Source organism: Monopterus albus, unplaced genomic scaffold (assembly GCF_001952655.1).
Source record: "Monopterus albus unplaced genomic scaffold, M_albus_1.0 scaffold2.1, whole genome shotgun sequence".
In the NCBI taxonomy this organism is placed as follows: Eukaryota; Metazoa; Chordata; class Actinopteri; order Synbranchiformes; family Synbranchidae; genus Monopterus; species Monopterus albus.
In genome coordinates this window covers 4415547-4434105 of record NW_018127882.1, presented here as the reverse complement: position 1 = coordinate 4434105, position 18559 = coordinate 4415547, and the positions used below count along the sequence as shown (strand labels likewise).

Genomic DNA, 18559 nt, shown 5'->3' with positions numbered 1-18559 from the left:
AGACATAGAGCTCCAGGGCCAGGGCAACCTGTAGAAAGGTACAGGGAGAGAGAGAGGACACACTACGGGAGGGCGGAGACACAAAGTTAGTGATGTGTAATGGTGGCATATAGAAGCATAGGGAGAGAGAGGAGAGGGGAGGGGAGGAGAGGAGAGGAGAGCAGGAGGGGAGGGGAAAGAAACTCAGAGCATCATGGGGCCCCCAGCAGCCTAGGCCTATAGCAGCATAACTAAGGGAGGGCTCAGGGTCACCTGATCCAGCCCTAACTATAAGCTTTATCAAAAAGGAACGTCTTAAGTCTAATCTTAAAGGTAGAGAGGGTGTCCGCCTCCCGAACTGAGACTGGGAGTTGGTTCCATAGGAGAGGAGCTTGATAGCTAAAGGCTCTGCCTCCCATTCTGCTTCTGTGGACTCTAGGAACCACAAGTAAACCTGCACTCTGAGAGTGAAGTGCTCTGTTAGGATGATAAGGCTCTACGAGGTCTTTAAGATACGATGGAGCCTTGTCATTAAGGGCTTTGTATGTTAGGAGAAGGATTTTAAATTCTATTCTGAATTTTACAGGGAGCCAGTGGAGAGAAGCTAATATGGGAGAGATATGATCTCTCTTGCTAGTTCCTGTCAGTACTCTGGCTGCAGCATTTTGGATTAACTGGAGGCTTTTTAGGGAATTATTGGGACATCCTGATAGTAAAGAGTTACAGTAGTCCAGCCTGGAAGTAACAAATGCATGGACCAGTTTTTCAGCATCACTTTGAGACAGGATGCTCCTGATTTTTGCAATATTGCGCAGGTGACAGCAGGCAGATCTAGAGACTTGGTTTATGTGTGATTTAAAGGACATATTCTGATCAAAGATGACTCCAAGGTTCCTCACAGTAGTACTGGAGGCAAGAGCTATGTCATCTAAAGTAACTATATGATTAGACAGCAGATTTCTAAGGTTTTCAGGCCCAAGCACAATAACTTCAGTTTTGTCAGAGTTTAGAAGTAAGAAGTTGCAGGTCATCCAGGCCTTTATGTCTTTAAGACATGCTTGAAGTTTGACCAGCTGACCTGATTCATTTGGCTTCATAGATAAATATAACTGAGTATCATCTGCATAGCAATGGAAATTTATGTTGTGCTTCCTGATAATATTGCCTAAAGGGATCATGTATAAAGTGAAGAGAATTGGGCCTAACACAGAGCCCTGTGGAACGCTGTGACTAACGTCAGTTTGTGTGGAACATTTGTCATTGACATGAACAAATTGAAATCTTTCTGATAAATAAGATTTGAACCAACTTAGCGCAGTTCCTTTAATCCCAATAACATGTTCAAGTCTCTGCAGTAAGATGCTGTGCTCAATGGTGTCAAAAGCAGCACTGAGATCTAAGAGGACAAGTATGGAGACAAGTCCTTTGTCCGAGGCTAGGAGAAGATCATTGGTGACTTTCACCAGTGCGGTTTCTGTACTATGATGGACTCTAAATCCTGACTGAAAATCCTCAAACAAATCATTCTTGTGCAAGTGGTCACATAACTGCTTTGCAACAGCTTTTTCAAGGATTTTGGAAATAAATGGGAGATTGGATATTGGTCTATAATTAGCTAGGACACCTGGGTCAAGAGTAGGCTTTTTGAGTAGAGGTTTAATTACTGCAAGTTTAAAAGCCTGTGGAACATAACCTGTTAATAGAGAGAGGTTAATCAGATCAGATCAATTTTTTCTCTAATAGTTGTGATTTTATTTGTAAAGAAGCTCATGAAGTCATTGCTGCTGAGATCTAAGGGAATGTTAAGCTCAACAGCACTGTGGCTCTTTGTCAGCCTGGCTACAGTGCTGAAAAGAAACCTGGGGTTGTTCTTATTTTCCTCAATCAGTGATGAATAAAATGCGGTTCTGGCACTATGAAGGGCTTTCTTATATGTTATTAAACTATCTTTCCAGGCTATGAAAAACTCTTCTGACTTAGTGGAGCACCACCTCCTTTCCATTTTTCGTGATGCCTGCTTTAGGGAGCGGAGCTGCGAGCTGTACCATGGGGCTAGCCTTCTCTGTTTCACTGCCTTCCTTTTCAGAGGGGCAATGGTATAAGTGTATTACGCAGGAAGGCTGCAGTACTATCAACAAGATTATCGACTTGTGTGGGAGTAAAGTTAAGGTGGCCTCCTTCCACTGTGTTGGCAAACGGCACTGAAGTAGATAAAGATGGAATTATTTCCTTAAACTTGGTAACAGCATTGCCAGATAGACATCTGCTGTAGTGGAATTGTTTCCCACATAGAGTATAATCTATTAATGGAAATTCAAAAGTTATTAGAAAATGGTGCTTTAGATCAAGCCATATTTTTACTGGTGATGGATGACCAAGAGAACACACCCCGGGAAAAAAAAGTACTTTCATATTTCTCAAATGTAGCAGTTGATGAGGATCACATAAATGCTTCATTAAGCAACTGTAGGGTGCACAGTGGATTATGCAATGCCATCACCCTCAAAGAATACTCAAATCTACAATGAGAGTAACCTTTAAAGGACACATTGTCTTTATCTAATGAGTATAGCTACACCTCTGTTGTAGTCTGTCTGTGAGACTCTGTCCAGATGTAGAAGACTCTAGAAATACTGTATTATTAGTAACAGGATAAGTTTTAATAAAGTGTTTCGGAAAAGGATTTTTTGAATTTCTTCAATGTTTCTACTTTTCTGACAGCTACAAGTCCATTGTGGAGTTTATTGATGCCCAGTTTGAAGCATATCTACAGGAGGAACTGAAAATCAAACGCACGCTACACAGCTACCACGATACCCGTATCCATGCATGCCTGTACTTCATTGCTCCCACGGGACACTCCCTCAAATCCCTGGACTTGGTGACCATGAAGAAACTTGATAGTAAGGTGAGCCACAGTTAGTTTTATCATACTATTCTCATTGGTCAGACGTCATTCTTCTGTCTCAGCATTTCCTGGAGAATTTGTTTTTGTTGATGAAGAAACTGGGGGGTGTTTTATTTAGATATCCACTTCAATTTTGGGTTCATATTCTGATCAGTACCAACATGCGAGTCGTCAGCATGGCGATTTCGCTGTGGCGACCCCTAAATGGGAAAAGTCAAAAGTGACTCTATTCTGATCAATACCAATTAGTGTTCAGGTTTTATCACGGTTTTTCTATGTTTAAAAGTATCATACAGTTTATTTTCATTTATGTAGGATTTACAGATTTAATGGCCACAGTGTCTGTGTTATTTTAAGCTGTTAATTGAAAAGAACAGCAGCATAGTGATGTTAAACCACAACTGTTTTATCGCCTACAAACATAGATAGACTTACTGTAAAACACTGCTCATATACGCACTTGAGGTAAATCCACTGCATGGCTGTTTGCAGCATTTTATCCATCTACTCCGGTCATGGGTCATAAACCCTTTCCCAGCCATCTGCCTACATGCAGATTGGCTCTGGTCGTGTTGCTGCATCATTGTAGGTCAGCTGTGAAATGCACTCAGCTCAGTGATTGCTGCTTCGTTTTTGTGAGGCCCTTTTCACAGTAGCTTATTTACATAGATCCACTGGCTTTTGTGCAAAGAGTCTGCTTAGTGTTTCCCAGAGCAGCTGTGTCCTCCAGCCAGCACTCGCAATGGAGAGTTGACACATTCAGAAAACAGTACTCTGCTGAAGCACCCTTGAGCAGGATCCTTATCAGACTCAGGGATACAGTAAAATATTGTTGTTTGCATGATCCTGAGCATCCCTTGCTAATAGTTAGAGGGGTCCACATTTGGATTGCATAGATGACATGGAACTACAAAAATGCATGTGTGGGGTTGAGTCTCATTTTTCAGCATCTATGAAGCATATATGAAAATGACCCTGTCTTTTTTCCCTCTTCCCTGTCTATCTGTAATTATTTTTCTGCTTGCATAACATGGATGCATAAACATTGTTGAAACCATTTGAGTCTGGCTTTTTACAGTTTGTTTGGACAGCTTTTAATTCATACGGAGCAGGAACTGGTAGCCCGTGGCTCTCTTTGTAGCATTTACTATTTTTATCGCTGTGCTTAAGAATCTGTATTGTTTGCAGTACACAAAGGCCTGATTTGAAAAGAACCTGGAGCTAAACAGACAAACTATGGTATGTTAAAATTTTGAAGAGAGCCCCGGTAACTCAACGCTCTTTTCTTTACGAGATTGTATTTGAAATTACTACCAGAACCTATTTAATATCACACCAAATCTTCCCTTTTTGGACTACATAAATGGAAGTGATGAAATGTTGCTGCTGATGGATGGCTGGAAGTGGCTCTATATTTAGCTCCATATCTGAAAGTATTATCTTCACCCTATCATTGTGTCAGCCTACATTATTTCTCTCTTCACTTTTCAATTGCAGGTTAACATTATCCCTATCATTGCCAAGTCAGATGCCATCTCCAAGAGCGAACTGGCCAAGTTCAAAATCAAAATCACCAGTGAGCTAGTCAGCAACGGGGTGCAGATCTACCAGTTCCCCACTGATGACGAGTCTGTGGCAGAGATCAACTCCAGCATGAATGTGAGGCTCACAACAGGTTTTCTTTCTAGGTCACATGCATACACTGGTACAGTCATAATGGATATGAGTTTATGTGCATTTTGTTAAGACTTTAATCTTAAGGGAATACAGAGGTGCAGCTATAGTCCTTGTCTCTAAATTTAACATTAAATCTGTTGTGCAGTAACGGCACAAACCACATGATCTAAAATCAGTCCAGGCCTCGTGTCTGCTCAGGCTGTCAGGAAGCCGCCCCATGCAGGGTGTGTTCAGAGCAGCACAGTCAGCCAGCTCACTCTGCAGGAAGCCTGCAGTGTGGTAAAGGACCTGTGTTCACTGACAAAGAAGCCAAGACTCACTTACCTCTTTGAGTCCTGATCCATGGAAACTCTCCCTGACTGGTTCTGTTATACCACTGACTGTCAGCTCTTGTTGTACAGCATTACCGTGTAATGCATTGTCATGTCAGAGCTGTTTCTTGTTGTCTTTGAAAATTGTTTTTAAAAATAACACATTTCTCTCAGTTTTCTTAGTGATATTAATGCTACTTGTACAGTAGATGTGGAGGATTTGTCCAGATTTCTCATGTGTGAGGTAGTAGTGCTCTTGGATTTTTGAGCAACAAAATGTTAGCATAGCTGCAGCAAGTACACGTGCAGTTTTGTTGGGGATGCATGGGGATTGGTGGAGAGAGGTTGAAGTGAATCTGTAGAGCTCTCATGTTTACTTCTGCTTCACAGAGCCATTTGCCATTTGCTGTGGTGGGGAGCACGGAGGAAGTGAAGCTTGGGAACAAGATGGTGAAGGCCCGGCAGTACCCCTGGGGGACAGTGCAGGGTAAGCTTTGGTCACATCCTGTACAGAAGATGAGTGTGTGCTCTGTCTTGTCAGAGCTGCAAAAAATACTCCCTCCCCCCATATTCCCCCTTAGCTCCAACAGCTGCTGTAAACTAGCTGATAACCAGTTACATAACCTCACTAAACTACAGTACCTTCTCTGCCATTATACTGTATGTTGGAGCTGCAGCCGCTCTCAGCATCTTAAAAGCTGAAAGTCAGCACTTTCATAGTCAGTGTTTCTTTTGAAATTCGGTGTGCTGGATTACAGCCAAAACAGTGAAAATATGTCACTGTGGTTACGGAAAGCATTGTATAGTATTTCTGGCTGCAGGAATTATTTGACATAGGGTCTGATGACCACAGACTGACTGACTGAATACGTGTCGGTCAGTCCGTGGTCATCAGACTGACTGCATGTGTATTCACATGATATCACATGTTCTGTGGGAGCATGGTGCTTACCCCAGTCTGATAACGAAATCAATAGAGAAGCTACAGGACATTAACAATACTATGTTTCGTATTGATGGGACTGGGCCTGTGAATCGTAAAACGTAAAATTCTTAGCTCTGACATAATGTAAATACCAGTGATGCTTGGTCTCCCCACCCCCTAATGAATCGGATGCCATTTGGTGTGTGGGGTAAAACATACATGTGTCACTATGTCTCCCATAGTGGAAAACGAGAATCATTGTGACTTTGTCAAACTGCGAGAAATGCTAATCAGAGTGAACATGGAAGACCTGCGAGAGCAGACTCACACACGCCATTATGAGCTCTACCGCCGCTGCAAACTGGAGGAGATGGGCTTTAAGGACACAGACCCTGACAGCAAGCCCTTCAGGTAGGAGACATGAGGGTGCTTTTTTTTGCTGCTGGACTTTGCTTTTATCTTCTGGATTTCCACATACTTTTTTCTGCTCTATTCACTGTTTTATTTTGCATTTTTATGCTTCTTTGTATTATTTGAACTTTTTATTCTTCTCCTAGATTGCACCAGTTTGGGTTTGTGTCTGTATCTGGTGAACAGTACATAGTTTAATGTTTCTATTACTACATTTTTTTTCTCCGCCAGTCTGCAGGAGACATATGAAGCTAAGAGGAACGAGTTCATGGGTGAGCTGCAGAAGAAAGAAGAAGAAATGAGACAAATGTTTGTCCAAAGAGTTAAAGAGAAGGAGGCTGAGCTCAAAGAAGCAGAGAAAGAGGTATGATCACTAAACTTGGATCCTACCATATCTTGAAATATCATGTGATTTGCTAACCTTTGTTATAAGCTTCTGCTCCTGTTTCAATTAACACAAAACCTATGTTTCATTTGTCACCGCTGCATAGCTGCATGAGAAGTTTGACCGTTTGAAGAAGCTCCACCAGGACGAGAAAAAGAAACTAGAGGAGAAGAAGAAGAGCCTGGATGACGAGCTCAACATGTTCAAACAGAAAAAGACTGCTGCAGAGCTCTTGCAGAACCAAGCTCAGCAAGCAGGGGGCTCCTCCACGCTCAAGAGGGACAAAGAGAGGAAAAAGTAAGTAATGTTCTCTTTCCCCCTGTGTCTTTATCACTACACCTCTGGTGCAGGAGACCACCTTCGGTTGTACGAGGATTGAAAAAGCCAGGATACTATGACTCTGAGTTGCACTGACATTTCAGGATGTTGATCATTTGCCAAATTAGTTTCTGAGAACTGTTCAGTGAGTGGTTTGACTAGGTTCACATCAATACATGGTTATAATTCTTCTAAACCCATGGACTCTGTATTTTGAACATCACCTGAATTCTGACCAAAATGCAAACTGCCTCGTCCACTCTATGCACAGACAGAAGTTAATTTAGCTTAATTTTCACCAAGTGCTTAGTGGTTCCTTTGTCACCACTCATTAATAATCCACCTGAGCTTTGTGAAATTTAATGCAAACATGAGGTAAAGACCCTTAAGCCCAGGAATGCTATCAGACTCCCACTCTACTCTTTGTTTTTAAGAGGTAAATGAATGCTACCCTTGATATATTAACAAAGAATATAGTGGGAACCAAATTGCATGTAAATGTAGCTGGCCAGAATTCAGAATTCCTCACCAATGTGGACCAGAAATGAGGAGCAGAGAGGGGAAAGACTGGTGAAATGACAACCTGTCCTTACAGTTGAAAGCGAGCCAGTCAGCAGAATTCACTGAGTGAATTCCAGTCAGAAATCATTACTCTGCACTTAAATGCTTGTCTCAAGCAAAACAGATTATGAAATTAAATATGTGCAAACAGTTTTAATGCAACTGTTTAAAAATGACTGAATAAATGTATTAGAAAATTTTAGTTGTTTTCCATATCACGCTTAACAATTGTTTCAGATGGATTAATGGGAACTACTGAGCAATTCCTCTACCCTATCAGTTCTATATTCTCAACTGCCAATTGTGCATCATTATAATGTGACATTTTGACACTGTTTCTCTTGTTCCCTCTTAACAGTTCATGTAATTAGGTTTTAAAGACATCATGGCCATAAAGCAGACGGTGTTAGTAACATGACATGTTCCAGTATGGCTTCAGTGTGCTTTTGACATTGTTGGTCCCTTCATCCTGGTAATTGACTCCTGATTGTGTGTTAAAGCTGATGCGACTCCGTGCCTGTTAGAAAAGGAAGAAGACACTTGTGCTGAGAAGGTTCTTGTTGCTTTATTTTCTTTGTTGTTAATTTATTTTCTTCACAGCCATTTCTTCTCTGTATGAGCACTGTTTGGAAAGTATCTGTTCAAACGGGGACAGCTGTGCAGTTTTTAGCTTTGTCTGTGGGTCACTGATTTAAAACTACAGGAGTCTTGCATTTCAAATGTTAACACAGTAATAATTATGTTTATCTGCTCCTAACCTTGAGTTTTGTCAGTTCCCAGGAAATGCAGTTACTGATTATTGCTTGTTGTGTAGATGTGTCTCTGTCCTGTGAGTGCATGTGTCACCTATGTTGCATCCATAATGTTTTCCAGTTAACTCCTCCCACACTTGCTGCATGCTGCATGAGGCACCTTTTCTGGTAAGACTCCCTTTTTGAGTTCCAACACCACCAGACAAAGCAATACAACTGTGACAAATGTATAGGAGGCATCATTGACTGGTTATAAAACAGCTTTAATTTATTGAATAGATATGAATAAGAGTTCATTTTAAATGCAAGTTAGAAATAAGTGAATATGGGCGTTTTCATACTTGGTCCCTTTCAGCCCTCAAAACCAACTCACAGTGAGTAGTCAGCATATTTTGTGTAAATGTGAACATACCAAGTGAACTCGGGCCCCTCTGAAACGAACCAAACTGAGACCACCTCGGGAGGTGATGTGGTTCACTTAATCTGTGCATTTCCAGCAAAAGTGTCAAACACTGATGACTCTTATCTTAGTCTTTTGCAATAGGAAAATGAATATTTTGTGATTTGGACTGTTGCTCAGACAAAACATGACATGCAATGACATCAGACATCACTGAGCTCTAGGATACTGTGATGGGTGATTATGGTGCATTCAGTGTTCTGACATTTATAGACTCGTCCATTAATCGAGAAAATAATCAGTAGATTAATCAACAATCAAGTACAGTAATTGTTAGTTGGAGCATTACTTCATGTTTTCCTTCACTGAATATCAGATTGGCTGTGCACTAGAGCAGCAACACTTAGTGGATTAACAGAAAATAAAACACCAGCTATTTTGATAATGGAAAAATTGACATTTTTTTCTGAGCAAAAATAACAAACATTAGCTGGTTTCCCCTTATCAGATATGAGGATTTGATGCTTTTCTTTGTAATACATGATAGTAAATGGAAAATATTTTAGTTTCAGACTGTTGATTGGACAAAACAGGACATTTGAACATGCAAGCTTCAGCTGTGGGAAGTTATTAATGGAATCTTCCATTGTTTTATAAACAGAATTACCAGTCGAAAGGAAATTATGGACAGATTAATTGATGATGAAAATAATCAATCAAATGAATTATTGGAAGCTGTTAAATATCTAAACATTTAATGTGCTCATTAAATTATTATTTGAGTAGTGGGCAACAGTCTAGAAATGCGGTTTTGTGTTGGTAACATCTGTGTTGATCATATCCTTGAGCTCGGTGTTTACTGTGCCAGAATATAAATCAGCCAGTTTATTAGATCTCCACACACCCATTTGATATACTGCCCCATCTGTCTCTGTAAATCCACAACAGTCTCTTTTTCGTGGCTTCCCTGTGTCCTTCCCCACTCGGCCCTGCGTTCACACAAAGAGCCATTCAGGGCTGAACTGAGACCAACAGCGAAGACCAGAGCAGCAAATAGCCTCAGAGTCCATCTCTGTTTATAGAAATGTCATGTTTGGTTGATCGAAAAGTCAAATCCACATAGAGCGATGTTATTGGGACTTGACCGCTGGGGGGTGAATGAAGACATCTGTCTTGCAATCTGTAAACTCCTCAAGCAGCTCAAGACTGTTAAATATATGAAAACAAGCTGCTGTTTGATACTGAGCAATGAGGAAGACAGTCAGAAACATTGTTTAAAGCTCAGAGGCGGAACAGAATCTCAAAAAACAAAAAACTTTCACTGGTCTGATTCCAAAAAGTAGACAACTGTCCTTGCACACTCGTCTTTGTACACTAAAACGTTTCGAGTTGCCTTGCAAGCATGATTTGCTCTAAGTGCCATCTTGTCACTAATGTTGATGTCACCAGTGTGAGTTGGTGTGTGTTGTGATGATGTTTTAACACAAAGAAAGCATTAACAGCCCTTCTCTCTCATTTCCAGCTTAGGATCCCTGTAGAAAAAGTGCTCCTTTGTGGCCATCCTGCTGTGAATGAGTTTCTACCCCATCATCCTTTACAGTATACCCTCCTCACCCTCACCCAACCCCCATAATCCAACCCTCCACCTGCCTCCCTCGCTCTGTGGAAGATGCTGGGCATTGCTATCAGTCTGATGTCACTTTTTTTTTATTTATTTTTTTGCTGAATGTTGCTTGTCTGTTACATTGTTTGTAGAAGCAGTTGTTCAGCTTATCTTTTTATACTTGCATATATACAAAAATGCATTCAGTATGAGCTTTTTTTAAATAATTCTGTGATTCTTTGCATGATGAAGTGAGCTTTTTTTAATATTAACATACATGACTGCAGTTGTGATGGGTAAGAATGTACAGAGGCAAAAGGAAAACATGCATTCACTATTGGGACCTGAGTATGTATGTATGTATGTGGTCAAAGACCTACAGGCAGTGAGAGGATGGAGAAAATGTATTCTTCAGATTAAAGTGCAGCAATCATCTTAGTGATTCTCAGTCCCACTCCACTCCACAGCTGCTTGTTAATGGATGTTCTCGATACTTGTTAGTAATTAATCACTGAGTTGGGGGTTGGGCTAGTTTGTGATTAACTATAATTAAGTTATTCCTCATTCTTGACTAATTTGGTGACACCAGCAGAAAGAAATACAATAGAAGGTATCTTTTTCATGCAGCCAAACAAATTGTTTTAACGTTTACAGCAGGTGTTGAGCACAAACCGATTTCATGCTGAACACAGCATTTAGTCATTGCTCCTGCAATATTTAAAACTGATTTGATAAAGATAGTAAAATGACATGTCATCTTTTGTAGATGGTTTTTAATTACTTACTGTGATGATGAATACATTGAGCTTCTCATGACAGCTTCACAGTACAACCACCCCATGTTTCAATAATTCCAACACTTTTAAAGTGAAGAAGCAGCAGTAGGCTATTACAGATAGCTTAGCACAACACTGATTTATGTTAAGAGTAAAAAAAACAATACAAACAAAACAATACTGATATGAGAGGGAGCAGTAAACGGTGAAGCTGATATTACTCAGATAACATTACAAATGGTAATGCTGGATTATATGCACACCTCACGTCCGGTGAGTCTGGTGTGTGTAAAGGCATTTGAATCTAGGTTGACAATGGCAGACCCTGCTACCAATGTAGAAAACTACATTCAGAGAAGTAATTATCAAATGTAAATCCACTGAATGCTAATAGCTTAAAAAAACAACAACCATAAATATCAAAAATGAGGATTGGTTGTATGAAGATCTTATTGGTTCTAAGGGTTAATTGTCACTACAGCCATAGATCATGCTTTGGGCTTATAATAAACTGAAATAGATATCACAATAGAACATGGATTTAATCTCGTGTCCCTTTGCTGATGCTGTTTAACTTTGGCCTGATGCATGAATAGATGTGAGCCTAATCTCTGCCACTTTTGCCATACCTCATTCATTGTCGTGCGTTGTGTGCATACATGTATTAGTGCTCATATTTGCACCTTTTTTACACACAAATGTGATGTTTTTTAAGTATATAATGTTTAGTATAATTGTAACTTTTTAAAATTTTACTTATGAAGGCGCATGTCCGTTGTCCTGCAGGGACCAATGTTTGTATAAGTGTTATGCATAAAAAAAATAAAAAATATTATCTCAAAATTAAATAAAGGCCAATTTCTCACCAACTATTAAAACTGACCATAATCATTGTGTATGATAGACTGCTGTAAATTAGGTGATTAACATTTAATGTGTCGACAGGGAAACTGCTTTGAATTGAGTGATGAGGCATCTAGATGGTGGTTTGAAATTTGAAACATCACTGTGAATGAATGTTGATGCTAGTCCAGTAACTTTTACTTTGATGAGGTCCCCTTTGCTCACATCTGTATTTCTAGAGGACTGTGTATATCAGCTGTGGTTAACATCTCAAAGTCAAACATTCTTGTTGCCTCTTGGTCTCATCAATTTATAATCTTCTGGTATGTTCATTTTAGTTCTGTACCTCTTTTTATCCTTGTTTTCGAAGTTTAAAGTTGCTTTTCTCATGAAAGAGAAAACCAACTTGGACTAAAGGCATCACTGCATAAAACCACTCAAAATACATCAAGATGAGCCCCCTCCTTCTAGCCCTCAGCTCACTGGTCTGTGTGGTTTCATTTTCCTTTGCAGTAATCCCTGGCTCTGCACTGAGTAGGTCCTCAACCCTCAAGCTTTGCTAAGAGACCAGCCTATGTGGGTACTGAGTACCTCAGTTGTGACCAGTGGCTCTGTGGACCCCATCTGTCAGGGTTTCTTAAATATTACCTGCTCTGCAATAATATGGAAATGTGTATGTGTGTCACTGCTGCTCTGATCTCACCTTATGTAATTTAATTCTTGTTTTATTGCTGCTGCTTGTGTGTGTACTGTTTTTGCTGTGACTAACACCTTCTCTACTTCAGTTGTGATGGAGAGTATAGACACTCACTTGTTCATTGTCATATTTTGATAGTACATTTACATTTAGCTCACTTAAATGGATGACAGACAATTATGTAAAATTAAAATATCCTATGAGATTTTAAAAACCAGCACTGGGCACATTGTCCACTCAATATTTATGCTTAATGGATTTTCTGAATGATTGCAACTGCAAGGATTTTGCCATCTAAATCTGTTTTCTCTCTGGTATCAGATGCACTTCTGATTCTTATCTTGGAACAGTTTCTGCTTTTCCAACTCTAATTGCTGGCTTTCTTTCTCTTTGTCTCTTTAGCTTCTTTTAATCTGTCTTGACCACCTGAAGAGGGGATTTCAGCTTCAGCAAGAACTAAGCAACCTTTACCTCTTCCTGTCTTACTCGCTGTGCTCAACTTTTTTATTCTCCCCATTGCATCTTATTTTGTTGACTATGGCCTTATGTGGACTCGCATGGTATTTCTGAGCACCAAATGAAGCTCTAAACCCAGGCAGGGTGGGAACCGGGCACAGTTTAAATCTGCTACTATGTCTTAATGTATATAAAGAGACTCTTTTAGTTTGTAGAAGTCATCAGTGGGAGTTGCTACATAGGTGAAACCATTATTTGATCTTTACTTTAAACAAAATTGCAGTGCCCTGCACTACGCGTTCATCCTTTCAACAGGATTATGAATACGAAGTGCACATTAGAATGAAATGCTACTGAAGCATCAAAGCTGCTGCTTAAACACAAACTTAAAATTCACTGTGATAATGTGTAATCAAGTACAGAATCAGAGCAGACGTTTTCTTGAATCTAGTTCACTTAGAAATGAACGTCTCCTGCCTCCAGGTCTTCTGAGCATCAATATTACAGTGATTTAAATTAGAGGTCATAATCATGCCTAAACCAAAGCAATATCTACATTTAGCACTTCATTTGATGGTGCCCATGTTTACATGTCACTGTTAAATACCATGGAGCTCACATGCCCTGGCCTTTTATTACACATTGTACTTTAATATTCACCAGCCTATTCTATATTTTGCATGCATCATTTTATTAAATTACAGCTGTGAACCTTGACCCGTTGACCTGCTTGTTTTTTATAACTAATATTAATAGCTAAATTTTTCAATCTATTTCAACTTCATTGCTGTTTTTATTTTTTTCCAAAATGGTGCATATTTATAATGTATATTTGCTCTTTCTCATGATTCCAGCTCCCATTTTGCCAAATATTAGTATTGATGGAGTTGAATTGAATCCCAGATAGGAGTATTAGAAATACTCATGCAATTATATAATTTATAAGGATATATTTTGTGTATTGAAGTGGAGACTTGTTTATTACTTATGATCTCTGGATGTGACTCTGTCAAGTAACATTTTGGTGTCAGAAAATGCCATACATTTTTCTAGTATCAGTCATTACCTCTTTTAGTTAAAAATTACCCACAATACAAATTCAGTATCTTACTTTAGTTTAATTCCATTGATGTACATTTTCAATAAAACAAAAAACTGACACTTTAAGCTTTTGTCTTTTATTCAGTGTTGCAAGTTCATCCCTCTACCTCTACCACCTTTTCATATGTAAAACATTTGAAACCCTCTACCATTATGGGAAATGAAAATAAAAACATTATAGGAAAGGCAGACATGAATGTGCAATGATGCCAGTGATAGGATGGCTACACTACTGTCAGCTAAGGTAAAAAAAAAAAGCTACATAACCTTCAAATAAAGTATAATTAGCTTCTGTGGCAGCAATACGCCATACCTTTACTTAATAGTATAACAGTGCACTGTTCTTATATAATGGTTACACTCAGTGAAACCCTTCAGTGGACCTGAGATTCACATACTGTATCTCAACTCTTAATGCATAAAATGTTCAGTATTGCTGCAGTAAGATGTTTGCTTCTATATACGTATATGTATATTATACTGACAGCAGGTCACTGTGATTTATAGACATAATGTACATATATTAAGCATGAATGTATTATGAATGCTAAAGACTGTGACTAAATTCACCGGCAGCAAAGCATTTTGGGTCAGTGCGGTGACAGCCGCCATGATTTTACTGTAGCGGACCAGAAAATGGATGCTTGCTGCTATATTTGAATGGGTATCTGTGTACACTAGGAGGTTTTTCACAGCACTTTCAACTACCCATCTTGGAGAAACCCCTTAAAGGACACATACTTTCATGTCGGTTTCCTGTAAGGACGAGCTGACTCTAAACTTGTATGAGCAGGCAGTCGCTCTAAGTACAGCCAGGTTAGCTAGAGGCTAGCTGGCTAATGCTAGCAGTAACCTGTGGGTTGCCAACATTAGCTAGCTAAAAAGGCTAGCACGATAATAATAGCCGACTGATCTTTAAAATAAATACACTGTCTCTTGCTCAGCTGAAGGACAGACGTTGAAGTCGGACCAAAGGCTACACCTAAAGGTAAGAAAATGACATCACTAAGTAACTTTAGTCGCATGTGCCGATGTTGTTAAATATTATGTTTATTTTGCTAAACGTGTTTGCTTGTGTGCCATGTCGCCCTAGTGCTTCACCCGGTCGAGACTTTATATTGGTACGAAATTCAGCTGTTTTTCCAGCCTGCAGCGTCTTATGTAGTGTAATAATGTTTTGTCCAATCACATAATGACTATATTTCAGTCACTGCAAGCTGCTGGCGGGTGGTGTTGCTTGGTATTAACTCATTATGTCCAAATGTTTTTATGCTTGTATATCTCATACATCCACTCAATGACTGTGATATCTTTTGGCCACAGTTACAGGGATGGCCTGGATTTGATTTGGACGGTGCTGGTGATGGCAGAAGGGACTGACACTGGCGAAATGCACTCCTTTGACCCAAATCCTTGTCCTGAAGCAAAAAAGAGACCTACTTCTTGTGATGGCAGTGAGTATTGATCTGCTTTGTGTAGGCTTTGATTGTGGGCTTCTTGAAAGGAAAAGTACAGTTTAAGTTACCCAGTTTCAAACATTTCTATAACTAGTCTTAGACAAATGTAGTGTTCAGTATTTGAAAAGCCACACACTGATTTTAGGGCAGTTAAAATATACTACACATGAAGGTTTGCCTGGCACATAAGCAGTATCAGCAATTACAAGTCAGTTAGCAACAAAATTCCATCTTTCACCACTGTAACCAGTAAAAGGTATTATTGTATAGCACCTTTTGTACATATTACTGCAATTAAAAATTGTTTAAAGATGACTGACAAGCTGATAAGTAAATGGTACAACAGGATGAGACAAACGCACACAAGATATAAAAATGATGAAAAAAGTAATAATAAACCCAATAAAAGGATTTAAATAATAATACTCAATTGTTAAACAGAAAGATGTAAAAGAATGACAGATAAAATCCATAGTAGTCATTAGATCATTTTATTTAGTTACAATGGGGAAAAAATGATTAAGTAAAATGAGTCATGACCATAAATAATGATAAGGTTTAAGTATTACATTTTGTTATTGTCAACGTATTCTATGAAAAAACAAAACCACGAATGTGTGTCTGTTTCTTCAAAACTCCAGCCTAACTGTGGCTTTCAGGCCAAGTGTTCTGCCCTTTATGTCAAAAGACCTAGTTTGACTCGACAGACAGATAACGTCTCCCACAGACCACAGACAACCAATGGACTTTGACGCTTTACTGCTGGCCATGGAATGACGTAAAACTGTAGAAACACAAATAACATAATAAATGCACAGCATCTACTGGCACATTTACATGTGCATACAAAGGCATGTACAAACAGCGTCTGCAATAACGTATAACTGCTTAACAATGTGTCTTAACTTCTCCCGTTGATAATCCTAGAACGTAATGATAAATGAGTATGTTTTCAACTTAAACATTGCCTTTACTTAAACTTAACCGTTTTCAATAGCGTTTACATACCGAAAGTGCCTTCAAAACAACTTAAATCGAGGAGAAGCGATCATCCTGTCTAAATACAGATAAGCTGTATGTAGAATGTGGCTCACGTTAATGATGTCATCGCTAAGAGACACAGAAGCTGCAATTACAGTCTTAGGACAGAGATTCATTAATAACTTGTCATATGCAATGATCCTCTGATGATTGACTAATTAATTGACTGATTATTTTTAATAAAGCAGCTACTGTTTGTAGAGAACAGCACATTCCCTGTCTGGCATTCAAGGAATGTCAAACTTCCCTGAGATGGTCCTTAGAGCTGTTTAGCGTCGTCCTGAAGAAGGAGGACTATCTCATTGACAGGTCTCAAGAACAGCTTCGGTCCGTCCTTTCCTAGGATACGAACTTGAACCTTACGAACTTGTCCATCTTGACTGGGATAGGTTTCCGTTATGATCCCTAGAGGCCACTCGTTGCGTTTTGACCGGGAGTCCTTGAGAAGAACAATGCAGCCTTGGGTGATGTTCGATTGCTGCTGTTGCCATTTTCGTTGTGGTTGTAGAGTTGAAAGGTACTCCTTTCGCCATTGGCTCCAAAAGGAGTCTAGTCTTTGGGGTGAGCAGAGTGGCAGGCATCAGGATGAAGGGGTTGGCTGGGTCAGTGGACACGGGAATGAGCGGTCTGCTGTTCATGATGGCCGACACTTCCGCCATGAAGGTAGAGAGTATCTCGTGCGTGAGCTTGTGCGAAGTCATCTGAAGAAGCATCGACTCTAGAATCCTGCGAGCGATGCCGATCATCCTTTCCCATATGCCGCCCATGTGTGATGCGTGAGGAGGGTTGAACACCCACGTACAACCATGGTCCGCCAGAAACTGCTTCACCACCTTTTCGGCCAGGTTGGAGGGAATTTGCAGGTCTTTGCAAGCTCCAATGAAATTGGTGCCTCTATCGGAGCGGATGAGCTTCACTGGACCACGGACAGCTACGAATCTCCTTAAGGCGTTAATGAAGCTGGAGGTGTCCAAAGACTCGATCACCTCGATATGAACGGCTCTGATGCTTAAACACGTGAACAGTACCGCCCATCTCTTGTTCTCTGCATAGCCGCCTCTTGTCCTACGAGCTGATACGGACCACGGGCCAAACACGTCCAAACCCACATGTGTGAAGGGAGGCTGAGTACTAAGCCTTTCATGGGGCAGATCTGCCATCTTTTGCGTTTCTCCTTCTCTCCTCTCCTCCACACTTATGTCTGCATTGATCAGGCGACCTCCTATTCTCATCAGACCGTTGCGGTCTAGGAAGGGGTCCAATTCTTTCAACGGGCTGGATCTGGGCAGTGGTTTACCCTGTTTGAGATGATGTATGTCTTCTCCATAGCTTTCCTTTTGTACCGCATGTATAATGACTTGGGACCCCCTAAGTATGGTATCAGGTCCTAGAGGAAGCTTACAATGATGCCATCCCCGGCATGCTTGAGGAATGTCTTTCCGACTCTACTTAAAGGACCGTGCAATGTGGATCAGTCGTCTGACTGCCTTAACCAGACAGTCCCAGTCTGAAAAGCATGCGAAGCGTGGAGTGGTGATCGTACGCAGCACTGTCACCTGTGGTTGAATTCCCGGGTCTTTATCCGGGTCGATGAGTTTGAAGGGTTTACTTGGGAAAGTTCCAGTTTTTGGCTGGTATAAGAATGCGGGTCCCTTAAACCAGAGAGTGTTCTGTAATTTGTCAGGCTCTATGGGTCGTGTAGCAACGTCTGCCAGATTGTGTTCTGATCTTACATAATGCCATTGCTCTGGATTGGTGTCTTTCCGGATCCTCTGGACGCGGTTACTCACATAGACATGGAATCGGCGCCGCTCGTTGCTGATATAACCAAGAACCACTCGACTGTCTGTGTAAAGGCTAGTCTGGTCGAATGTGAATGCCATCTCTGCGGTGATAGTGGTCATCCTGTTTACGGCCAGAACGGCCACACAAAGACCCCGGGGGGGGATGGGGGGGCC

The 18559-nt window shown here is 40.3% G+C and overlaps 2 protein-coding genes across 8 annotated transcripts in view; both read left to right on the top strand.

The window, feature by feature from the left end:
• Positions 1–13719, top strand: part of septin6 (septin 6) — an 18930-nt gene extending 5211 nt beyond the window's left edge. Inside the window, exons 4-12 of one of the 7 annotated variants that reach the window (XR_002274326.1) lie at positions 2701–2887; positions 4385–4546; positions 5266–5362; positions 6043–6211; positions 6443–6575; positions 6703–6893; positions 7976–8028; positions 8349–8395; positions 10150–11410. Coding sequence is in view for 6 of the 7 variants with exons in the window: in XM_020592228.1 (XP_020447884.1) it covers positions 2701–2887; positions 4385–4546; positions 5266–5362; positions 6043–6211; positions 6443–6575; positions 6703–6893; positions 12363–12387 (964 nt within the window). In the remaining variant the exon portion in view is untranslated. The other 6 variants (XM_020592264.1, XM_020592258.1, XM_020592249.1 and 3 more) reach the window with 6 other exon arrangements.
• A 936-nt stretch (positions 13720–14655) lies between these two features.
• nkrf (NFKB repressing factor) overlaps positions 14656–18559 on the top strand; it is an 11851-nt gene continuing 7947 nt past the window's right edge. Inside the window, exons 1-2 of the mRNA XM_020596583.1 lie at positions 14656–15091; positions 15427–15557. Coding sequence (XP_020452239.1) covers positions 15467–15557 — 91 coding nt within the window. The 5' untranslated portion in view covers positions 14656–15091; positions 15427–15466. The remainder of the gene's footprint in view (positions 15092–15426; positions 15558–18559) is intronic.